Source organism: Chinchilla lanigera, unplaced genomic scaffold, assembly GCF_000276665.1.
Source record: "Chinchilla lanigera isolate Chin_1 unplaced genomic scaffold, ChiLan1.0 scaffold00063, whole genome shotgun sequence".
Lineage (NCBI taxonomy): Eukaryota > Metazoa > Chordata > Mammalia > Rodentia > Chinchillidae > Chinchilla > Chinchilla lanigera.
In genome coordinates this window covers 10,250,560-10,276,820 of record NW_004955464.1, presented here as the reverse complement: position 1 = coordinate 10,276,820, position 26,261 = coordinate 10,250,560, and the positions used below count along the sequence as shown (strand labels likewise).

General features: G+C 33.1%; 1 protein-coding gene across 2 annotated transcripts in view; it reads right to left on the bottom strand.

The window, feature by feature from the left end:
* The window catches only part of Spata6 (spermatogenesis associated 6), a 114,868-nt gene that overhangs the window by 63,708 nt on the left and 24,899 nt on the right, over positions 1–26,261 (bottom strand). For both annotated transcript variants that reach the window (XM_005398629.2, XM_005398630.2), the window contains exons 4-7: positions 14,363–14,404; positions 12,940–13,064; positions 6,504–6,584; positions 1,546–1,839 (exon numbers count right to left, since the gene is read on the bottom strand). In XM_005398629.2, the coding sequence (XP_005398686.1) occupies positions 1,546–1,839; positions 6,504–6,584; positions 12,940–13,064; positions 14,363–14,404 (542 nt within the window). The remainder of the gene's footprint in view (positions 1–1,545; positions 1,840–6,503; positions 6,585–12,939; positions 13,065–14,362; positions 14,405–26,261) is intronic.

The window sequence follows — 26,261 nt, the reverse complement described above, 5'->3', positions numbered from 1 at the left end:
TTCATTCTCAGTATCAGACACTCTGTATTCACATTAGTTGTTTCTGTAACTTATAAATGCTATACATTTTTTAAATGTCAGATATTTCTTTCTGACATCTTTTTGAGAATTCCAAAAGTTGTTGAATCTGTAAAAGTATGGAACATTTCAAGAATTTATGTCATGCTTGAGCAGGGGCCATGCTAATCTTTTCTGTATCATTCCAGTTTTAGTACATGTGCTGCCAAAGTGAGCCCCCTTTCTTTTGAATTTAATTTGTAATTGTGGGTGGACATAAAGTTCAAGTCTTTCTAACAAGCAAGGAAAACATTATCTGAATACTGTTCAAACAACCAAAAAGTGACCAGAATTTGTAATCAAATTCGACAGAAATAAATGCAACCATAAGAATATCACTAATATTATCACTTAAATATATCCACTATGCTATCAATTTTTATAATTAATAATCTATTATTCTAGTTTAAAAGAATAAAGGCTTCATAGTCAAAATATAAAGATATTCTTAAATGTTAAAATTATATTTAATATTTTTGAAACAATTTTGATTAATTTTCTTTGCATCACAAAGAAAAATTGAATCTCTGAGATAGTGTATGTTCAAAACGTTTACAATTTTACACACCAAAAGGATATATTTACATATTAGATTAATTCACTTTAGAATTTAGGAAAAAATAGAGCCATTACAGTCAGTAATTTTATATATATCAAAAATATCTTGCTTCTCTAAGTACTTACATGTTGAGGTTTAGAATTTATATATTAATGTATTATACATTAAATATTTCCATTATTTTGAAAGCTTTTGGTAAAAGGATCTTTTAAAGTAAAAACTCAAAACCTTTGAAAACTATAAAGAGTCTGAAAACCCTTTTTTAAAACTATTTTGATCACAGATCCTTAAATTTTAGCCAAATTCTATTTGAGTATCAGAAGGAACACAAGACTTCAAATTTCAACCATATCAAAAGTAGGTTTCTCTACAGGAAGATTAGAATTATGCTGCCCTGAAGTCAACGATTTACACTTCCAAAGGCCTCTCACTACATCACCATCAAATAATGGTTTCCCTTAAAGATTCTTTATATAAAGCTTTCCAAAGGGACGTAATTTCAAAGGAAACTTAGTTTCCATTAGAATATTTTAAAAGGACAGAGTAAGTGAGGGTCTTCCCTTCCATAAATTGTTCTCTTCTAAAACCTTACTCTACCATTTTAGTGTTAATGTCAATTACAACCAAAGTGAATTTGTAGTGTTATTATGCTGTCCACCCTACAAGAAGAAAAGAAATGGGTACAAAGAGGATTTAACATGGCTTTCATAATGGAGCTTGATCTCTGTCAGGATTAAAGAATGAAAAAAGAAAATTCTTTAAGTAAATTTTCCATTTCAGATTGGAAAATTTACATAAATTACTAGAAAAAAGTTCAGGTAAGAAAATTAATAATATAAGCCAGAAATTAAATGACATTTCAGAATAATATTTCAGTGGCAGAATAGATTTGATAAGTTTCAAATGCAAGTGTTTAAGAGAATACATACATGTCTAATTACAAATGGTGGTTTATCTGTTTCTTTTTTGAATTCATAGGGTCCTAAATTTAAATGGGCCAGCCGCCGCCTTGTGTCTTCCGATAGTTCACACATGCGTCTTTTTGTGTAGGGAGATGGAGAATGCGATTTTGAAGAAATTGTAGGCTGTTCGTAGTTTTTTGCATTTATGCAACATTTACTTCTCTCGGGTGACTTGGTTTTCTTCTTTTGTGATCTTGATGTTCTGTTTTGTGGTCTGCCATGGGACTTTTCAACTGGAGCTGAATGGTAGGTAAATTTATCCTGAACACGAAAAATAATAATTAATTTAGCAGAAGGAGATATTTTCTAAAGTTTTACCAGTACAAAAAAAAAAAACTTTACAAAGTCATTTTGGTTATCACTTATATTTAAATATTCAAATAATTGGCTATAAAATTTAAGAGAATTATGTTTAATAAAGTTAAAAATATACATATTTAATTAGTTGATTATGAAATATTTATGGAGAAAGCTATAAAAATAGGTTTCATGTATTATGTGATAATCACATATAACACATACAACAAAAATCTAAAGTTTTATACCTATTTTAATGAAGTATACTACTTGAGTTATATAAGGTGAATAGGATTTTATGGTCCCTTCCAAGCTGTAACTTTACAATTCAATGATAACCATACAATTTTAATTCTGGTCCTAGGTTTTTATAAGGGTAACAATGTACAAAAGACACATTGTAAAATTTAATAACTGGTACTTTATCTTCTGGTAAAATTGGTTAGTGGTATAAATTGTTTTTAACCTGTGGTACTGGAGACTATATCCCAAGCCATTTTTTAAAATTTTATTTTATTAGTATACGTTTTCAATACATGAAGTTTACATTCATCTTAGAGAGTAAGTACATGTACATAACTCATCTTGATTCTGTTTTAGTCCCTTTCCCCTATTTTCAATGTTATTGTTAATTACTGTTATTTTTAGTTCACTTTACAATGTATGTTTACATTCATTGTGGGTATGTGGCATGTATATGGCACATCTTAACTCTTTTTACTTCCTTATCTCTCAGCCCTCAGTCTCATGGACACTTTCCAGTTTGCAAAAACTTAGAAAGGATCTCACCACATTGCTCTGGCTGGCCTTGAATTAGTGATCCCTCTGCCTCAGCACCCCAAGCAGCTGGAACTAGACATGTGCCACCACACTTGGCCAGTCTAAAATTTTGAAATTTAAAAAATAAAAATGAGCTGGAATTGGCACATTCCTGTAGTTCCAGCCACTCAGCAGACTGAGAGCTCTGTAAGTGGATGACTTGATACCAGGTGTTTGAAATCAGCCTGAGCAACACCGTAAGACCTCATTTCAAAAAGTTAAAAAAATTTTTGATAGCTCCAATTTTGTTACTAGGATAAGACTTTATTCAAATAGGCTCTGCTTTATAAATGCCTTAATAGTTGGATCATGAGTAATGTAAGATTTCTTCATGTATTACCTAGAATTATAAAGCTCTTCAGTTAGACTAAAAGCATATTGAGAATCACTGAATATTTTTCTAGCTTTAATCATTTTTAGAAACCACCAATCCTATCTCTCTCTAATGTCTTAATCTCCTTCCTATTTATTAAGAGTATCTAAGTAAATAAATTACAAATGTGAATAGAAAAGAGAAAGTTAAAAAAATGTTTTAGAGTGCAAATACATAGGAAAGAAATATATTTTTCTAATTAAAAAAAATAAGCCTATGAGTTTCCTACAAAGCAGTAGCATCAGATTATTTTATCTTTGCTTTCCTCTAAAGCTCTTGACATGCTACTGGACCTTTTCACACTTTTTTCAGTGACTTCAAAAAGTAATGCAGACTTCTTCCTCTACTAATATACACCTCTGTGATACCACATTGACTCACAGAAGAAATTTTAGTAGGATAAAAGATCTTTACCACTTACTAAAATATTAAGCAATTAATCTTTCCAAGACTTTGCAATTAGAGTTGCTATTTCTCAGCATTAATTTCTTTGTTCTAATGATTTTTCATGATTATACAGACCCACTGCATCCCCAAATGAAAAAATTTCTTGCTCAGTATCCACCTCTGTGACATCACACTGACTCATAGGAGTAAGGAATTTTAGTGGGATACAGGATCTTTGCAGTTTACTAAAACATTTACAGTGACTCTTTCCAAGACTTTGCAATTAGGATTCCTGTATCTCAGTATTATTTTCCTTGTTCTAATGATTTTTCATCACTATACAGATACACTGCATCCCCAATTGAACAAATCTCTTGCTCATCAAAACCTCTTTTTCTCAATTTGCTTCTTTTACTCTCACTGTATTTGTTACAGCAGTCTGTAAACCTCTTTCCTCAAGTCCTTTAAAAATTTTTAGTAAACAGACCCAGTTAAACTCATAATGATCCATTTCATCAATGCTTAAAGCTCCTTATATTCTACCTCTGATTATACCAAACCTAAGTAATCCAATGAGTTAGTGAGATTGGTTACACTGCAAAGCCTGTGTGATATATTAGTTTAACAAACATATACTAGTGGTTATTATTAATTTTTAACTAATAAAAAACTACATTTTGTAGTAGGTAAAAAGATTAAATGACTACGAAAAAAATTATTTTATCCCAGAAAAATCACAATATGCCAAATTTTTCAGTCCAATAAATTGATAAAAATAATAGTATAAAAGAAATATTTGTAATTAGTATTTGTTAAACTATGTAAATTTACAAAGTATATTTCACTCCTCTCAAAAATCGAAATAGTTTTATTCTTATTTTTAAAACTGTATAGGCTGTTTTATAGCCCTTAAAATTTTACTTGTAACTAATACAAACTTGAGGAAAAAAGTGGATTTATCACCTTGGGTAAGATCAAGAACTAATAACATTCAAATTTTAGTGTAAAAAGTGAATACCTTTGTGCCTACTAGTGTTTTCTACTTTAATTTCAACTACTGTCTTTTATATCGCCATTTATCTTAATTTTTAAAAATACATTTATTGTTAGCCAATGAAGATATTGATCTTTCTTAAAAACTTTTTAAATGCAGTGGATTATTTTCTGTGTATTTAAAAAGTTTTCCTCCAGTTAAAAAAATACAGATTAAAATGTTAACTATGTTATGTACTGCAAACACATACTAATACAAAATAAAAATTAAAAATAACCTTTAAAAAGTTACAAAATTCATTAATTTTGTTATATGCCAGCTATGCATACATTCTTTAATCTTTATAGCAACTTTATGTGGAATTTGAACCAAGAGGTTTCAAAGCGTATTTTCTGCATTGTTTTTTCTTTTCCCTTTTTCCCCTTCCCTTTCCTTTCTTTTTCCTTTCTTTCCTTGCTTCCCTCTGCTTTCTTCTCTCCTTCTCTCCATCCTTCTCTTCCTTTCTTTCTGTGCTAGGGATTAAATCCAGGAATAGAAATCGTGCATGCTAGGCAAGCACTCCACCAGAGCTAAACCTGTAGCACTAAGCACATTTTCTACCAAAGCTTATCCTGTCACATTTACCTTTATAAAGACAAAATGACAAAAACTGAAATTCCAAGTCAAAATAAGAGAGTCTTGCCAACAGTTCACAATAGAAATGTCAGTTCATATGTGCAAGGAAACTGCTGGTGGGTAGCTTTGCATTTAGAAAGGTTGTTCCAGTATACACTTAGAATGTATGTACTTTTCTATGTGGATGCTATGTTTCAGACAAAAGATTAAAAAAAGAGCACTTTTGACCCATCACACTAGGCACACTCTAGCATGGAGAGAAAAATTGTGAGTCCAGGAAAAACATTTCTAACAATTTACAATTGTGCGCAGTACATATCTCAAAAACAAGCCAGTAAAATATCTCTGCATTTGGCAAGCACAGATAGTCAGATTTCTAACATCAGTGTTTCAGCTTGCATTTAAAAGATAAATAACTACAGTCTAACTCAAAAATGTTATGCTATCTTGCTAAACAAAGTAAGAATGGTCTACTTAATAATTCTATAGCTAAAGTTAGGTGTGGTGGTGGCCACCTGTAGTCCCAGCTATTTGGGAGAGTAAGGTAGGACAATGGCTCTGCCCATAAGTTCAAGACCAGCTTAGGCACCACAGGGAGACACTATCTCAAGATAATAATAATTCTACAAATTATTTTTTTTAACTCACAGTTATCATCTCCAGCAACTTTCATTAAAAATTGGTAATTAAGTGAATTAACATCCCACTCCTTCCATGACAGGTCCAGTTGTGCCCTGTTTAAGTCCTCTGAGCTTTACATGTTACTACCTCTTCATCACAGATAGGCCATTGTTACCTGGTCACAGTGCAACTACACATGAGTGGTATTATTACATCACTTATGAACAAAGTATCATAAACATCACAAAACCACCATGTGACTCGGTAAAGGTGACTAGAAAGACTCAGGTTTCTTACATTACTAAAGGATGCTTTCACAAACATAGAAGGTATTTAGAGTGGAATGCCCCCACTTCCTTTGATCTGATAGTTCCTCAGGAAATGGAACAAATGTCCCTTAAACAATCAGAGACACTCAGGAAATCACACTCCCTAAACACCAATATCTTAGTCTGACAAGTTCTGTCACATTTTCTAAAAGGTATCCTCTGATTTTTTTGCATTAACCTCTAACTTTTCTACATGATGTACAGAAGCTTCCAGTTCAGTTTTCTATGGACTTCTTGACCCCAGTATCTTTCTGGCAGGCTTCTTTCCATTAAAATTTTTTTTTAAACAGCATGGCATCATCTGAAAATATCACTAACTTCTCACATTTATTAAGATACAATAAACATCTTTGTTAACTGCTTTAGTTAAATTAAAGACTGACCAAAAAATTGATAAGAACTGCAGTCAAAATAAAGGGATAAAGCTTTCCAAATGATCATAAATATGAACAAATAAATCAAATTATTAAATACATTAAGTAATTTTAACCTGAGTACGGCACTTCCTTGAACTTATCAGACATTCAGTAATCACTGAAGTTGTAGAAAATTCCAGCTTTGGAGCAATTCCCTGGGAGGGAAAAAGAGGATATTATCAAACACTTCCCTTTAAAGAGAGAGCACTATTAATGAAGAGACTGTGATCTAAAGCAACAAATATTTGTCAAGGTTCAGTGCTGCACTTGTTAATTTCTACTTCTTACTGAAGACGAAAAAACCTAGGAAGCTAAATATTAGCTAGAAAATATTTCATTGATGAAGACTTATGAGCGATTATTTGTAGAATTAAGTATTTTATTATTTTCAAGTGTTTCCTTGTCAAATTATTTTAAGATTTTAAAACTATGATCTATTATGGTCATAAAAATATGAATATACTTAATGGATTTCAGCTCTTACTCTTACAACTGAAGATGTACTTCACTAGATAATCAAGAAATAATACCTTACGTAGCTTGATATATCCATTTCACAATATATTATACACCATACTTATGTACAATGTTTATTTGTCAGTGAAAATTTTTTAAAAAGAAATGTTTTCAGTAGTCTTTTGACAAAAAATATAACTCCCGGATATACAGTTTTGTGTTTTTTTGTACTAAAGATTGAACTCAGGGCTTCACCCCAGCCCTTCTCCCCTTTTTCTGTGACATGGTCTCTCTACGTTGCTTCCTGCCTTAGCTACCCATAGTTTTGGGACTGCAGCTATGCACTACCACAGCTGGCTCATGTTTGCAGTTTCTGAAACTATCCGCCAATTCACCTAGCATTTTTTCCTGTCACATAGCATACATTCAGATCTAGGAAGGAATATGACTTCTATTTCTTTTTCTAGTTTCTAGTTTTAGCAGTATTGTAATCATCAGTTTGAATACTGTTTTGAGACAACTGGAACCAGTTCAAAGGAACAGTCATTAAAAAGTACCTGAGAAAATATTTCAAAGCACATATATTAAGCAAACATCAAAACATTAAAGAATATATCTGTGCCCACAGCCATTTCACTGTAACAGAGTGGTTATCAGACTGACCGAGGCCTCTACTTTTGGCCTCAACGAACGCAGCTTGTGTCCAACTGAATGTAAAGTTTTAAAATCACACCTATTACAGAAAAGGTGTATCTGAGTTGCCTCAGAATTAATATAAGTATTGTTTTTCTGCAGACATGTCTTTTTTTAATGGTATCTACTAGTATTCCTGCTCATTAGTTGTCTAATACTACAAAACATACTATTGCAAAACTTGGCAGCTTATAACATCAGTGAACACTTAATATCCCACATAGATCCTAGGGGCCAGGAGTCTGGCAGAAATTAAACTGGGTATTTCTGGCCTCAAATTTCTCATGACTGCAATCCAGACATCATCTGGGCTGCAGTCAGCTGAAGGCTTCACTGGGGCTTGGCAATCTGCTCCCCAAGATGGCTTATTCACACGACTGTTCAGTGGAAGTTTCAGTTCCCTTCTAGTTTTCACCAAGAAGACTTACATCCTCATCACATAAACCCTCTCAGGGGGCCTGCTATATTAGCTTTCCTATCATTAGGACAAAATATCTGACACCCACAACTTAAGGGACAGGTTTAATTTGGTGCACGGTTGGGGGAAGTTCAGTCCAGGGGCAGCTGGCATGAAGGAAGAAGTGGCATGGTGGAAGGGTACGGCAGAGGAAAGCTGGCACCCATGAGGCAGAAGGGCAAGAGAGGAACTGGGTGCAAAAATGCACCCTTTAAGGCCATGCCCCAGTGACCCACCTCCAACTTCTCACAGCACTTTCAGCTATGAACCCATTAGTGGACTCTCATGATTCAAAAACTCCACCTGTGAACACAGACTTTTGGGGCATGTTAGATCTATACCATAACAGCTGCTGAGTGTCCTCAAGGCATGGTGACTTGTGTCTCTAAGGTGAGTGATACAAAGCAAAGCTAGAAGAAAACCATAACGATGTCTCCAAACACTGTCACTTCCATCCCATTCTGCTTAATAGTGTCACTAAATACAATCATACTCAAGGGCAGAGAAGCGGTCTACCTCTTCAATAGAGAAGTATTAAAAAATTGAGCGCAGGTTTTCTTTCTGACAATAAATTACTTATATTTTTCCTACAAGTAGAGTACATTCATGGCTTAGAAATAGAGGAGGGGAGAGGAGGGGAGAAAGGGGAGGAACAAGGATTCTCATCCTTTTACAGTATCAGCTTGAAATCCACAGTGTGTCACATAAAGTTCTTCTGCTGTACATCTGCTAGTAGAGCATCTAGAATACAGTTCTTCATAATCACAGGACTCATGAACTAAAGAGACAAGTTATCTACACCACGAATATCCAGTGTGCATATATGCAGCAAGCATAGGACAATCATGATATTGTTAAAAGGGGGGGAGTAAAAAGGAAATCACTGGTCCATAAGAATCTTCAAGTTCAGCTACAGAAATGCTGGAAGTTCCTTGATCAGGGTTTACTCTTATTATTGCTCAGAAATACTCATGGTTCTTGGTTCAACATTTTAGACTCTTCTTCCATCTTCTGAACCATAATTCCTTTGAAACAGAAAGTAGACTGTTTGGAGCAGTGTAGGGTTCTGAGCTTAGGTTCAGATTTTTCATTTTGCAAAGTCTCTCACCATGTCCGATCAAATTGATGGTGCTTCTCTGAATATAGAGTAATGCTCTTAAATTCCTTTTTGGCTGCCATGTGATTTTTATTGGAATTTGCTCTATTATAGCCACACAGTTCTGTGTATTGGGCTTCTTCTGAGATTGCTGGCAAACACTGCCCTTATTTACTGTACAAAACCCATGTTTGATTAAGTGGTTTTGTAAGGCAACACGTTCGATCTCTCCAAGCTTCTAATGAAAGATTTACAGTAGTACTTTCAGCTTCACTATCAGATAATTTTCTGGAAGTGGCCTGGAATAATTTCTAATCAAGGGTCATTTCCTACTGTGAGCATTGTGCATCAGTGAGAAAGGTGGAAAATCATCAGAACAGTAAGTTCCAATTTCTTTTTAACAACCCTTCCTTTCACTTCTTTCTACCCTCCCATATTGAGCCATAAGCGGCAACGAATAGCTGGTTAGAGGCCACCCCTCTAACATTAGAAAGCCCATCTGGATGGTCTGTTTCGCTGGCTAGCTTTCCTATATTCCATTTTATTGCAGGTGACTGTGTTGCTAAACTTTCTGTCCTTACGTAACAAGGACTCCATTTTTAGTTTTCAATACAATTTACCCCACTGTCCTGCAAATCCTTATCTGATAGCTTCTGTGAAGATATTCAAGCTTTCATAAACATTCTCACAAAGTATTTCATTACATCACTGCCTGGATTTCCACCCAACACTGTAACCCTTCCCATATATTGCTGATCACATAGTAAGTAAGGATCACAAAGTCCTTCTAGCTTTTGGCCCCTCCATAGAACTGTTTCAGCGTCCTCACACAGAACAGTTTTCTTCCATATGAGTGACCTAAGAGTGAAGAACGTTGCAAAGCTTATAATGACCTGGTCTCAGAAGCTAATACTATCACTGTGCCACATTATATATGTTAAGTCATTAGATACAGTGACTGGAGTATTCTCCGAATGGAGAAGAATAGCAAAAAATTTCTTCAGTCATGTACCACTTAATGATGGTGATAACCTCTTAGAAATAGGCGATTTTGTCATGTGTGAATGTCAGAGGGTACTAACACAAAGCTGGATAATATGGCATACTACACATCTAGTTCTACGGTATAGTAACCACTGTATATGCAGTCCTTCATTAACTGAACAGTGTTATGGACTGCATGACTGCATTTTATTTTACTGTCATGGCTTAAACTTACACTTAACACTTTCACTTTCCCTATATATTGCTGGTCACAGAGTAAGTACTAAATAGTCATTACTTTTATTGACTTTTCAAAGTCCAGCTGAATTTTTACAGGTTCTCCAGAAAAAGAGAATCGATAGAATTATATATACAAAGAAATTTAACTTAAGAAATTGCCTCCCACAATTATGGGAGATGGCAAGTAGAAAATTTATAGGGCGGGGGCAAGTGGGAAAGTCTGGGAAAAGTTGAAGTGCAATCTAGAATATGAAATTTGTAGAACAGGCTGACAGAGTTAAACCTCAGGTAAAATTTCTGCTATAGTCTGTTATTCCTCAGTTTGTTTTATCCTACTTGTCAGACAAATTTTCAGTGCTCTTAAGTTGGCAGCATCAATTTTACCCAGTTTTAATCTTGTTTTGTATGCAGGAAAGAACTTTCAAAATATTCACACTGTCATTACTGGAAGTCCTAATTTTTTATTTTTTCCTGAGCATTACATCTTCCAAATATATGTAATAGTAATTCAAATAAAGTTATGAAAGATGAATCCCTATTAATGTTCCAATCATTTGAGTTTATATTGCCATCTTGGTATAATGTTGGATTTTAAATTACTATTAAGAGACCATAAATTTAAAATATGATTATTTCTTCACTGTGGGTTTCAACACGGTTCTTGGAATATTCTTTAAGGCCTTTATACTGCAGAAGCTGACTAATTTCCCTAAGGATGAATACATTCATAGACTTGCTAGTCAACTTTTACATTTTCATTAAGGTAAAGTTGCTATTTCTTTGAATAGAGCATATCATAGATTTTACATAGAGCTATGGGAAAATTGCTTAGTTCACTACATGGACTTATACATCACCATACTCTTCTTACTCAGACTACTCTAGGATTTTAGAAAATTAGCTTAAAAAACTTGTCCAAATAATTTCTAACTAAACAACTTTTAAATTTCCTCCTTTGCATAGCAGAGGTTTCTGCATGTTTCCCTAAGTAGAAGAAGTAAAATAAAAATCCTTATTTTTATTTTAAGGATAAAAGAATGAAAACATCTTAACAAACACACATACATTTAAAATATAACATAAAAACAATACAAGCAATACAGAATCTCAGACAGGGTGATAGGAAAGTAACAATGGTTGTTGTATTACATATTGATATCTTCAATTTGGATATTCAGATAAACAAATATAGACATGTAAGATTGATCCTACACTTAAACATTAACTGTTCCTTTCAGCCTCTCAAAATTCAAAGACCCAATCCAAAAATGGGCATCTGAGGGGCTGGGGATTTAGCTCAGCGGCACAGCGCTTGCCTGGCAAGCACGAGGTCGTGAGTTTGATTCCTGGTACTGGAAAAAAAAACAAAAACAAAAACAAAAACAAAACAAAACAAACAAAAAAAAATGGGCATCTGAGATGAACACACACTTCTTAGATAAAGAAATAAAAATTGCAAATAAATACATGAGAAAGTGTACAACATCATTAGTCATTAGTGAAATGCAAATTAAAACAACACTGAGATTCTATCTCACTCCCGTAAGAATGGCTACCATGAAGAACTCAACCAATAACAAATGCTGGCGAGGCTGTGGAGAAATAGGAACCCTTCTCCACTGCTGGTGGGAATGCAGACTGGTGAAACCACTGTGGAAATCAGTTTGGAGATTCCTCAGTAAACTAGGACTAGAGGTTCCATTCAATCTAGCTATTCCCCTTCTGGATGACTTACTTTTAAGAATAAAAATATTTCAAAATCATCTAACAGAACTTGGAAAAAGTTGTAGGAGACCACAGGAGGATAAGCTGTTACTTAATGTAGTCTTTAAATTTAGGTGTAAGAATATATACTTCTAGTCCTTAAACATTTTAATCTTACCAAACTCTTAGTAAAAGACATTTCAATTATTTCAGTTTTTTGCTACATGAACAATGGTAGAGAGGAACATTCTAAAGGCTCTTAGTATGCTAATGAGAATATATTTAAGATAAAAACCTATAGGATCACATTTATAAGAAGCTTTATTAACAATTATTATTAACAAATAATTCTGAACTCTGATTTGTTTCAATACACAAAAAAAGCATACAACAGTATGTACCAATTTTTACGTTTGATGTTGTCAGATTTATTAAATTTTGCCAATCTACAGCTATAAAAATAAAATCATATGGTTGTTTTAATGTAGATTTGTAAATGCTAATTACAATTTGTAAATACTAATTAATGTAAATGCTAATTAGACAGAGTATTTTCAAGTGTGTTCTGGTCATTCCTTAAAAGGAGTACTAGACAAAGACAGATGGCTCAGCAATGGGGTGGGGGGGAGAGAAGGAGAAGAGAGATCTGAAGACTAAAAGGCACTAAAACACATGTTAATTTTAGATGATATGTGCATGAATTTTGATAAACTATTTTCATTAAATTTCAGGATGCTTACAATTATACAATTTTAAAGCAAGTTTTAAATGAAATTATACTTTGAATTAGTTCTTCACATTTAAGAAGTTGAAGACTATGTGGTGGGTCTTGATAATGATCCTGCATCAAAAATCAATTTAGAAAATAGTAAATACTTACTCGTAGGCCAGAAATCCTCCTCATGGTAACCTGGCGGTTTGAGTCATGGTGTCCAGAAATTTGATTTGGACCCGGGAACATGAAATCTCGTGTATTTTCCTCATATGTAGACAGTGTTTCACCCACTACAAGAAAGATACCCTGTGATTCAAATTATAACAAAACAGTCTACTTAGAAAAAAATCAGCAAGTATAATATATGTGCTGCCTGATGCCTGATTGAATACCTGCTTAGGACCATGTCTATCTTCTACATAAGGAGTATTGAAATAAATGTACATTAAATATATCAACATATTTCAGAAATATACTTTATATTTTTCAGAAATATATATATATTTTCAGAAATATATTATGTATTAGCAATTCCTTGTTCTTCCCTGCCCACCCTGACCTTTTAGAGAATGAGAATAATCATGTAACAAATGAGTAAGTATGGGGGCTGGGGATTTAGCTCAGCGGCAAAGTGCCTGCCTGGCAAGCGCAAGGTCGTGAGTTCGGTTCTCGGTACCAGAGAAAAACCAAAAAAAAAAAAAAAAAAAAAAAAAGAGTAAGTATGAGTTCAAAAAAAGTGTCCATTTAAATGTGTAATACTGGTATGACATTTACCCATCTAAATTTTAGTTATATTTCTGCAATTTGTTCTTGCTCCCATTTTTTTATTTGCTATTATAAGATATAAGTGTGTGTTAAAAATAATTAATGTACTTATAAAATTTGTAACTACCTGAATTAGGTATACATGTAATATTTAAACATTTCAAACCAGGTGTGGTGGCACACACCTGTAACCCTAGCACTTAGGAGGCTGAGGTAGTAGTATTGCCATGAGTTTGAGGCCAGCCTGGGCTACACAGTGAGTTGAAGGCCAACCTGAACTGCATAGGAAGACTCTGTCTCAAAAAAAAAATATTCATAGCAGCATTTAATAAAATATGGTGTTATTTTACATAAAATAAAGATTTAAAATAAATTTCTTCTGTAACCACAGAAATCAATATAAAAAAACTAGACTCTACATTTTAACAGTGTATATGTTGTAGGGATTTGTAACATTTAGTGTAAAAGTAAGGTTCTAATCTCCATTATTAATAATAGTCAATACTTAAAAACAGATAATTACTGTATCAATAAAAATATATAGCTTTAGAAAAATCTCAAAAAGTTAAAAATCAGTTTTTAACTCACAACCTATCATCAAATGATAACATGTTATTTTCCACTACAATATATCAAGCACCATTATGTCATGTTCCATACATATTGTTTTGATCTACTGTGACTTTATAGATAATAAACCAATGGTATAAAAAAATAACACCATTCTTAAATTAGAGAGAGGGAGAAAAGATGAGACTTTAGGAAAACAGTTCACTGAAATGAGTTCCCATGTCAATCACTTTACCAGTTTTTAATACAGTACCTGGTGGAACTAGTTGTATCAACTCAAACATTGCTGTATCACCTAAGAGTTTAAAGAAAAAAAAGTTTCTTTAGTAAATAAATTTATAATAAACAAAAATAAGCTAATCTAAAAGCCAAAGTAATCAATAATTTAAAAGTATGTATACTTACATCTTATAGATATGTCAATTTCATAAATATAAATTATGTCTACTAATCAGAGAGGTAAGTATAGTTAGGTTTACTATTACAAAAGTACTTATACTTTTAACATGTAACATGTGAAATATTTTATTCATCCCAGGAATCCAAGGATGGTTCAATATATGTAAATCAATAAATGTACTACACCATATCCACAGAGCGAAACACAAAAATCATATGATTATCTCAATAGATGCAGATGTCCATAATTTGGATTAGAGAATGATTTCATCAGCATGATTAAAAGAGCTATAAACACAAGTGAAAGATTAATAATGAAACTACATTATTAAGTCAGACTATGTTAAATACAATGTTCATCAAAAACACAAGAACAACTAATGGATTAAAAATGCAAACCGTATAGTGGGAAGATACTTGCAAAACACAACTGCAAAAAACCCCTAACTAAAAATATAGAGAATTCCTATAAATTAGTAAGAAAGAAGCAAACAGTCCAATAGAAAAATGGGGAAATGATTGACACTCACCTAAAACAACAACAACAACAAAGCCTCATTTGTCCTTAAGGAAGTATAAAATAAATAACTAGTTATTCACTCTCATAGTGAGTAAAATTTTAAATTCTAACAATGCCAGATGTTGACAAGAATATGGAGAATAGGAACTTTCATTACTAAGACTATATATTAAGACAGCAACACTGGAAAATTGACATTATCTACTCATGTTAATTCTAAAACCCAGCAGCAGTTCCACTTCTATGTATACCCCAAATACGAGTGCATGCTCACAAGCACTGAATATTCACAGCAACATTATCCATAACAGCAAAAAAGTAGAAATAACTTAATCATCCCTCAGTGCCCATAAGTAATACAATAAAATCAAGAATAGTTATGAAATACTACACAGTATAAAGATGAATGAATTACAGTTGCAGCAGATGAATTTTCAACCAAATGCTGTGTAAAACCAAAACCAAAACAAAAACAGTGTACACTGTATGATTTCACTTACTTTTTAAAAGTAGGCAAAATAAACTACAAAATAAGTCATTCAAATGGAAATTCTTTTGTGGAACAGAGAGGAAATAGACTGGGAGGCAGTGAAAGGGTAGTTTTCTGGAGTTCTAGCAAAGTTCTATTTTTTAAGGTAAATTGTGGTTGCACAAGTATCCACATTGGTATTTCACTGGTACAAACTAAAGACATATTTAGATTTTGAGCAACTTTCTATAAATGTATTAAGTTTCCATACCAAAACCTTGAAAATTTATTAATGTATGCTTACAAAGAGAGTAGGTTAAATGTACATGTTAATTAGTAGTACCTTCTGAATTTTCTCTAATGTAGTAATAAAAAAGACTAAATACATACACAAATTAAATATATACACACCAACTTACAACAACAAAATCAGAATGAAACAATTTGAAAAATGATAACTGAGATAACAAAAGAGAAACTATTAAGCCCATAAAAAGGGAAGCTTAGAAGCAACCCATTTTATACTGAGTAATCCTACAGGCTTATTAATATGAGGTGCTAGTTATGTATGGAAATAACAATAATAATGTTGCTTTAGGTGAGACTATAATCCATTACAAACCCCCAGTTTCTTCCTCAACTTACACTGTCAGAAAACTGCCTTTCTCCATGTCAAGGGAAGTAACTAGAAATTTATTCTCCAAAGAATAAAGAGAAAAAAGAAGTTACCAGAATGAAGAGTAGGCACAGGTTATAAAACCACATAGTCAGAAAAGTCAGGACTAGATAGTCAGATTTTACTATAGCTTTGTCCTTTAAAACTGAAGACTGTCAAGCTTATTGTGGCCTCTGGGAGCAAGATATAAATGAGGATATAAATTTCTGAGTAAGATATAAATAACTGAATCTCACCAGCCCAAGAGAAAAAATAAAAGGATGCTGACATACTAATTTTCCAATAAAATGGCATAGAGAAGTCACTCTGCATTAAAGTTCACATTGATAACCCCCACCCAGGAAGAATCCTTAAAACTTAGCAATTTCTAGTGGCAGGCACCTTTGGCACATAATTTCCAAAAGCATTTTTATTCTCCATTCTTAAATATGAACATATCACCAACAATTTGAAGTATCTTCTAATATGAAAGAAGCAAAACCACAAAACAGAAAAATACCCCAGATAATAGAGCTATAAGTTTTCCCAAATAATCCCCTGATAAAAGTAAATACAATAAAACTACATAGCAACAACAAAAACATACAGATAAATATTTGCTATAAAACAAGGTGACAAGCTATCCCCACAAAGCCCAAAATAAGCCAGATAAAGACAAACCAATAACAGTCATAAGACTTGTGGGGTTATTAGCATCTGTGTGGAGGGAAAAAGGAAGTATGGGCCTTTTGAAGGGACCAGGGAAAATAATATACTTTGGATCTTAAATGTCCCACAACAATCCATAAAAGAACTGAGCCTTAGGAGAGTGTTTTCTGAAGAGTAATGAAGTCTCTAAGAGGTGGGCCTGGTGGGAGGTCTGCAGGTTACTGGAGATGTGCCCTTAAAGGGGTCTGAGGGACCTATATCTCTCTCTCTTTTCCTGTCTCTTTTGTCCCCTGGCCATGAAATGAGTGATTCTGTCCTACCATACACACCCATCATGATGGGCTGTCTCATGGCAAGCCCAAAAGCGAAAAGGCTGACTGCCTGATCTTGGACTAGAACCTCAAATCTATGAGCCAAAATAAACTCCTTTGCTTTATTAGTTAATTTTGACAAGTATTTGTGATAGCAATGGAAACTATTCATACAGAAGAGAATCCCTCAACAGTCAGTATGTATTCACTGGGAAACACAATGATCTGCCCATTACAATATCTGGTAACCCTGAAGAATGACAAAAATTGGCCAAGCATAATGGTATATATCTGTAATCCCAGTTATTTGAGAGGCTGAGGCAAGAGGATTGTAAATTTGAAGTCAACCTGAACATATAAACTATAACCTGTCTCAAAATAAAGAGAGTTTGGACTACTACTCAGTGGTTCAGCACCCCTAGGTTCAATACCCAATACCACCAAAACCAGCTACTGAACCTGACTTGTGGTTCTAGTGCAGGATAGAGATCAAGAAACTAGGATAAACTCTAGTGAATAGAATAAAAATTGCAAAAGAAAAGTGAATTAGAAAAAAAATGATCTACACATTCAATGTAATCCCTATTACATTAATCAGTTTTCCATCACCGTGACTAAAATATTTAATATAAATAGCTTCAAGGAGGAAATGTGTACTTTTATCCCATGGTTTCAGAGGTTGTGGTCTATCGCTAGATGGCGCCAAAACTGGAAGGCAGGGCAGAGGAAAGCTGCTTAACTCATGGCAGCCAGGAAGAAAAGAAAAAGGGAATGAGCCAGAGAAGGGACTCGGGACAAGAATATACCCTACAAGGCTGCACTCCCAGTAACCTACTTCCTTCCAACCAGGCCACGTCCTAACAGCACATTCAACTATAAACTCATCAATGAATCAATCCATTATGAAGTTAGAGCCTTGATGATCTAATTGCCTTCCAAAGATCCACCTCTGTATGTATGAGTTTTTTGGAGAACATTTTTTGATCCAAATGGTAACACTTCTCAAATTATGGAAATTATAGAAGTCAAAGAGAAATGTAAATAATTAATTCATATACAACTTTAAAAACTCCCAAATAGCTAAAATTGTCTTTTAAAAAAAAGAGCATTCATACGTGTTAATTTGAAAACTTACTGCAAAGTTACAAGGATCCAAACAGTGTAGCACTGTCATAAAGATAGACACATAGACTGATAAAGAGAGCAGAGAGCTCAGAACTAAATCCTTATTATGTGGTGGTCAAGTGATTTTTGAATTGATCAAAAGGAGACTGACACTATTTAATGGGGAAAAGACAATCCTCAAAAAATAGTAGTGAGAAAACTGGATGGCCACATACAAAGCAACATACTATTTACAAAAATTAACACAAAATGAATCAAAGAGTGTATAAACCAAAAAAAATAAAATTCATAAATAAAAACATAAGGAAAAAAGCTTTACAATATTGGATTTGGCAGTAAATTCTCAGATAAGACATGAAAACTATCATCAACAAAAGAAAAAATAAATTCAATTTCATTATCAAAAAAGAAAAAAGCCACGATGGGTAAAATATTTGCAAATCTTATATCTGAAACTAATACCTAGAAATTAATATCCAAAATATATTGAAAACTACTGGAACTCAATAACAACAAAAAGCAAACTATCCAATTCAAAAATGATAACAGAACTTGAATAGACATTTCTCTAAAGAAGATAAGCACACAAAAAGATCTCAACTTCACTAATCACTAGGGAGATGCAAATCAAAACTAAAGTCCGATATTACCTCACACTCACTGGAATGGTTACTAACATTTTCTGAAGGTTAAAAAAATTTAAAAGATTAAAAAAACAGAAAACAGCAAGTATGGGTGAAAAGTAAAGAAATAAGAAACTTTGTGCAGTTAATGGGAATATAAAATGGTATAACTGCTAAGGAAAATAGTAGGATAATTCCTTAAAAAATTAAAAACACAATTTCCATATAGTCCAGTAATTCTACGTCTGGGAATATACACCAAAAAACTGAAAGAATAGAAACTAAAAGTTATTTGCATACCCATATTTAGAGTGGCATTATTCACAACAGCTAAAAGGTGGAACCAACCCAAGTGAATGGGTCAGCAAAAGGCAGTGCAGACCTACAGCAAAATATTATTTCTCCTTAAAAAAGAAGGAAATTCTGACATATACTACACCATGAATCTGAACCTTGAGGATATGCTGCTATGTGAAATAATCCAGTGAAAAGATGACAAATACCATGTGATTCCACTTACAAAAGATACTTAAGATTAGTTGGGCATAGAGACAGAAAATAAATGGTTGGCTGCCAAGAACTAAGAAGAGAGGAAAGTAACATGTTAGTATTTAATGAATACAAAGTTATAGTTTTACAAGATAATGTTATATAAAGGTATGGCAGTGATGGTTGTGCAATATTATGAATGTATTTAATACTAATGGACTGTATACTTTTAAGTGATTAAAGTAAGAAATTGTACGCTGTACTTATTTTATCCCAACAGAAAGCACTTCAGAGAAAAGACCTTAAATTATTAAAGGTAAATCTTTATAGAGAATTGATGCTGCTGGAAACGAAAGAGTAAGTTCAAGTAAACGACATCTCCTAGAAAATGTAGTGTAATTAATTTTATTCTAAAACTGCCCTTGATCTTCTAACTAAGGACAATTTTCCTTATTCCTCTGTAAAAGTTCTCATTTTCACATGTACTTTTAGTGTCAGTTACAAATTAAATGGACTAAAATGCTCCTGAAATCCTAGTCACATATAGTAATTCAAAAAGCTAGAGTAATTACCTTGAGAAAAAGCCCAACAATACTGTTGTTAACTTCTACACCAGCAAGAACAATAACTATAATGATTTCCTCTGAATGCCTGTTTACCTGCCTTCACATAGAGATAAATTGGTTGGAAGGTATTGCTGTTGTGGATGTGAACTATGAATCTTGCATTCCACAAGCTCTCCCAAGGATTGTGTCAGAGATGCTCTTGGTCATAGACTTTGAAGGATTCAGTCTCAGCCTTGTTGTCAGAGATGCTCTTGTTCATAGACTTTGAAGGATACCCTCAGCTGAAAGTATTTTAAATATCCTGGATACCAAGTAAATACTAGTTCCTACAAGTGAGGAAGCAGAGGCTCTAACTAAACTGCCACTTTTCCCTACATGCAAGAGGACAGGGACACCTCATAAGCCACTGCAATATAAAGATCATATCTTTCTTTATCCAGATGTTGGAGGAGGGCCGGGAATATAGCTCAGTGGCATTAGTGCCTGTTTGGCAAGTGCAAGGTTCTGAGTTTGATTCCTGGTACCAAAAAAAAAAAAGTTGAATGTACAAATGTTGAAGGAAAAAAGGCCATAGCAGCTATCCTATTATAAATTCTCAAATAAAAGAGGAAAAAATTCTGTTCTTATAAAACCATCACATACTTAGGCAGAAAATAAATAATATATCAGTCCTATAGTAGACCATTCATTCCTTTTTTCACTGAGCAGTATCCTTTTTATGCCTCCTGTTTTGGCAAAAATACTAACAGCGTACAAGTGTTAGTCAGATTTTTATCACTACAACAAAATATTTGAGGCAGTTAACTTATATGGAGAAAAGGTTTATTTTAGCTCAAAGTTCAAGAGGTTCCAGTCCAAAATCAGCAACCACCTTACTTTGTGCCTCTGGTGAGCGCAGCACATCAGGGCAAGAGAAAGTGGTGGAACAAAATCATTTACCTAACGAGCCAGAAAGAAGAGAGAGGAAGACATGGAGGTACTACAATGCCCTCCAGAGACATGCTCCAAGTGACCCAAGGATGCTCCAGGAAACCCTGCCTACAAAGGTTCTACCCTCCCAAAAGCATCACCCTGAGGACCACGCCTTTAACACACAGACCCTGGGGGAGTCATTCAGCATCAGACAATAGTAATATAATTTACTGTCAAAATATCCTGATATAAAGGACACGACTCTAAAGAAAAAAAGACAGAATGGAGAAAAGAAGGAAGAGAGAAGCAATATCTATCTATCTAACTACATATGATAGTTAAAATAGTTATACTACTAACTTGTCTTAGTTTAGTGAAAAGAAAGGTTTCTGCTAATATTGTTTGGACAATTAAATGCCAATATCTTGTACCCTGAGTAACTAATTTAAAGATAATATACAATGTATTGTTACCCTCCTATTATCTTGTTTTGAAATTTTGACTTTTTTTCTCTTCAAAATAAAAAAAAAAAGAAATTGAGATATTGACCAAGGGGGATATAGATAGATGATATAGACATAGATATACAGATGTAGCTATCTTATGAGAAGGCTTGTCTGATTATGATAAATGTAAGCAGTGAAGGAGCAAGCAGTATGTATTATCTAGAGGAAGAGCTTTTCAGCCAGTATATCTGCGGTTGGGATGTGTGTGTGTAAACAATCTGTAAACCTTTGATGAGACAGGATGAAGAGATACAGGCTATGAAAGAACGAAGAGAGAAGTTTCAAGTGCACTTTGGACATCTCAAAGATAAAACTTAAGTTAGGCCATAAACAAGTCAACATATTTAAATGGATTGAAATCTGTACAGTAGGTTGTCATATTATAAAGAATTAGTCAATATTATAGAGATATATAGAAAAATCTCCAAATATTTGGAAATAAAATAACATACTTTAAAAGAACACAAAGTTAAAGAAATAACACCAATTCGATAATATTTTGAAATTAATGGAAATTTAAGATAAAATTTATGAAACACACATGTGGTAGAGATATGTAAATTTAGTTTTAAAAGCTTATGTTAGAAAAGAATATCTAAAATCAATCATTTAAGCTCTGTCTCAAGAAATCAGAAAAGGAAGAGCAAATCATATTCAAGGTAGGAAGAAGGAAGGAATAATAAAGATCAATCTAATAAAAATCAAGATAGAAAGGAGGCAAAGAAAAATCACTGAAACAAAAAAAGTAGTACTTCAAAACTACCATCAAAACTTATACCTGAAAACTTTTAGGCAAAACCATCCAAGAAAAAAAAAAAAAAAAAAAGCATAAATTACCAAAATTAGGAATGAAAGGACTATAACTACTAATTCTACAGAAATTAAGAGGCTCACATAGAAAAAAATAAATGAGCAACTTTAAGCAAACATTCTAACAAATTTGTAGAAAGGTAAAAATATCAGAGAAAGCTCAAGAAGAAAAAGATACATAATGAAAGTTTGAGATAGTAATCTAAAACACAGATTCCACAGAGAAAGGATATAGATTCCCAGATCTATACTGCTTTACTGGTCAATTCCAACAAATATTTAAAGATAAAATACTATTGATTTTATATAAACTTCCAGGAAATAGACAAAGACCAGTTTTCAATTTATTCTATGAGGTCAGTAATACCTGTTAACAAAGTAAAAATATAAAAAGTTTATATACCATAAACAACTGGAATTTATTCCAGGAGCTAAAGGTAAGTTTAACACTGGAAAATCCACTAATAAACAATATTAGTGAAATAAAGGGGCTAAAATATATGATGATCTTGATATAGAAAAAGCATTGCCAAAAATTTACACCAATTCATGATAAAAACACAATTAGCCAAAGAAAGATCTTTTCATCTTCTATTAACTATAGAGGATCTTCTGATAAAGGGTATCTACAACAAAACTAAACCTAACATGTTTTGTGGAAGACTGGATGTTTTCCCCCTAACATCAGAACAATGCAAGAATATTTGCTTTCACTGTACTGCAGGCTCTACCGGTGGCAGTGAACCATTTAGAGCTTTCAGTGATACAAACAGCCCACTGTAGCATGTGTGCAGTAGGTTCCCACCACTGCTATAATGCTGTAAAATTACAGTGAAAAATTAAAGGCACAAGGGACTGGAAATTAAAAAGTACAACTGTCATTCTCAGGCCACATAATTCTGCATTTAAAAATTAAACTACAAAAATAACAAGAACAGCCACTGCATACACCTACCCGAACTAAAAAACAGGTTTGGGAGGCACAGGGCTCAAGATTTATAACAATGATTTTATTTCTAGAGAATAGCAAATAAAAATTAAAAATAAGTTTAACAAGATAATTTTACTGAGCATTACCTTGAATAAAATATTTGGACATAAATTTAAAAGAATCACAAAACCTGGAAACTCAAAAACATTACTGGGAAAATTAAAGATCTAAAAACTACATGCATCATGTTAATAGATTAGGGATAGGATAATCTGAAAAAGTCTGCCCAAATTTTTGTGTAGATTTAACACTATCAATACTATCCCTATTGAACACTTCCTAATTTCCAGACAGCTTTGAAATTCTCACACTGACTCTAATGCATATGGTATGCAAAGAGACCAGAAATAGAATAAAGTTGAATAGTACACACACTCAGAAACTGAAGGACAAATACAAGCTTTAAAGGAAGTACCGCAATAATAACTACCACATTATCATAAGCAAGACAATACTGTTGACAAGGATAGATATATAGATGAATGGAGCAGACTAACGAATCCAGAAGTAAAACCCTTACACTTTATAGTGAATTGTTTTTCGGCAGAGATAAAGACAACTAGTGGGGAAGAGTACAATCTTTTCAACAAATGATACTAGGACAATTGGATATTCAACTACAAACAAACAAAAAAGAACCAGACTCTTACCTTACACTATATACCAAAATTAACTCAAAGATGTATCATAGTCCTAAAAATTTAAGAGATAAAACTACAAAATTTCTAGATGATAGGAAAAATACTTCAAAGATTAGGTCAATGACAGCAAGCGTTGCAGAACTTTCAATGATAAACAGTCAGCTGTGGCACCCATGCCATATGTTTGCCACCACTGGATTAGACAGATATTGCATAGCTATGACACCAAAAGTATAAATCATAAAAGAAAAAAAATTTAAATTAGACTTCTTAACTTTTATTCTTCAAAAGACACCATTAAGAGAATTAAAAGACTAAAGATTGAGAAAACATATTTACAAATTAGGATATTCAGAATATTAAGAAAAAATACAAAGGAAACAACCCAATTCAAAAAAATTTACATAAGCATTTTACACGAAGAGAGACATAAATGGCTAATAAGTGCAGAGAAAGATGTTCAAAATCATTAGTTATTGAAATGAAAATTAAAAATATAGTAAGATACTTCTACACATCCATGAAAATTGCTGTAGCCCAAGAGACCAACAATACCAAGCCTTGGGATGATGTGGAGAAACAGTGACCTTCATGCACTGCTGGCAGAAATGTAAACTGCTGCAGTAACTTTGCAAAATATGCTGCAAAACATGTTGACAGTTCTTATAAACATACATATTAGCATAAAATCCAGTACATGGCCACATATTCATACCAGCATTATTCATAATAGCCAAAAACTAGTAACACTCCAAATACCTAATAAATGATCACCAGGCGGTAAAAGAGTTCCATACAAGAGAATACTGCTTAGTAATAAAAAGAAATGAATTATTTAGGTATGGAACAGTATGCATGATTCTCAAAATCATTATTCTAAATGAAAGAATACAAAAATAAAAAATTGTTTATACAGGCTTTATATAAAATTTCCAAGGAGGAAAAATCTAGGGAGATAAAATATATATCAGTGGTAGCTGGAGGTGGACATATAGACTGACTGTAAATAGGCATTAGGGAACTTTTTAGGGTGAAAGTATTCTAAATTGTTATTGATGATGGCTCACAGCTGTATAATTTTCTCAGAATCACTTAACTACAGTTATGATGGGTGAATTTTACGGTATGTAAATTATAACTCACTAAAGCTGTTAAACAAGGTAAGGGAAGGAGGTAGTGAAGCTTGTCCAGTCCATCCTATAGAAACTCTATTTCAGAGGAACCAAAGTGTTAAGAAAAATATCATCTCTAAAAATGTTCTACCTAATAAATACAAAACAATGACAATATTATAAAATAGTAATTTTATAGCCCTTAATGAAAAGATGCATCACAGTTGATACTACAGCTATTCAAAGAAAGGCTGATGAGGAATTTATAATCAAGGAATCGGGCTGATGCTGCCTGGAGCCAAATGATCAATCTTAGAATCTCTAAAGACAATCAGACATTTTATGCCACTTGATAATGTGCAGTAAGTATACAGCACCAATTATCAAGGGTTCTTGCTAAATAGCAAAATAAAATGACTCAATCTAATCAAAATTCTAGGTCTAATTACCAGCTTATGTAATACGAGTGATAAACAAGCAAAACGAAACTTTAAGGAAGCAATCAGCCAAACTGTTGATTTTTCTCACAAAGTCACAGCATTAAAAAACAAGAAAAGTGGAGAATGCAACTATAGAAAAAAAGAAACTAAAGAGATAAATAACCATATATATAATGTATGAGCCCCATCTTGACTAGATCCTTCTCTTCTTTTTTGCAATCAGAGCATGTTAATTATGCTGAGTGTTGGGTTACACTGTAACAACTTCATACATGCATGTACCATAATCTGATCCTATCTACTATTTCCTTCTCTTACCCTACTCTGATCCTCTTCTCTAATAGTCTCCCATCTACTTTCATGATGTCTTTTTTACCTTAGATTCCACATATTAGAAAAAACGTAATACTTATCTTTCTGAATCTGACTTATTTCACTTAACATGATAATCTCTACTTCCTTGATCCAGATTTTAAAAAAACAACTGTAAAAAAGATATTTTTCAGACAGCTGGACAACTCTGAATAATAGCTATTTGATTTTATTAAGGAATTGATGATTTTGTTAGATGTGATACAAGCATAGTCATTATAATATTTATAAAGATTCTATGTCTTGAAGATATTGACAGTTCTCCCAACAATTTTTAAATGGCCAGGTGAACATGTAATGAGATTAACAAAATGTAAGAATTTATTGAAGCTAGGTAATAGCTACATGAGCTTCATTATTCCACTCCCCCCAGTGTTAGTGAATGTTTAATTTTACATATTAGAACAGATTAGGGGACAAAGAAAGATTATAAAATAGGGAGGGATAAGCAAAAGAAAAAAGCTCAAAAGAAAAAAGCTCAAAGCTAGTGTGTTGGTTTGGGGCGGCTTATTTTGCAAGGGGAACAACATAATACAGGACAC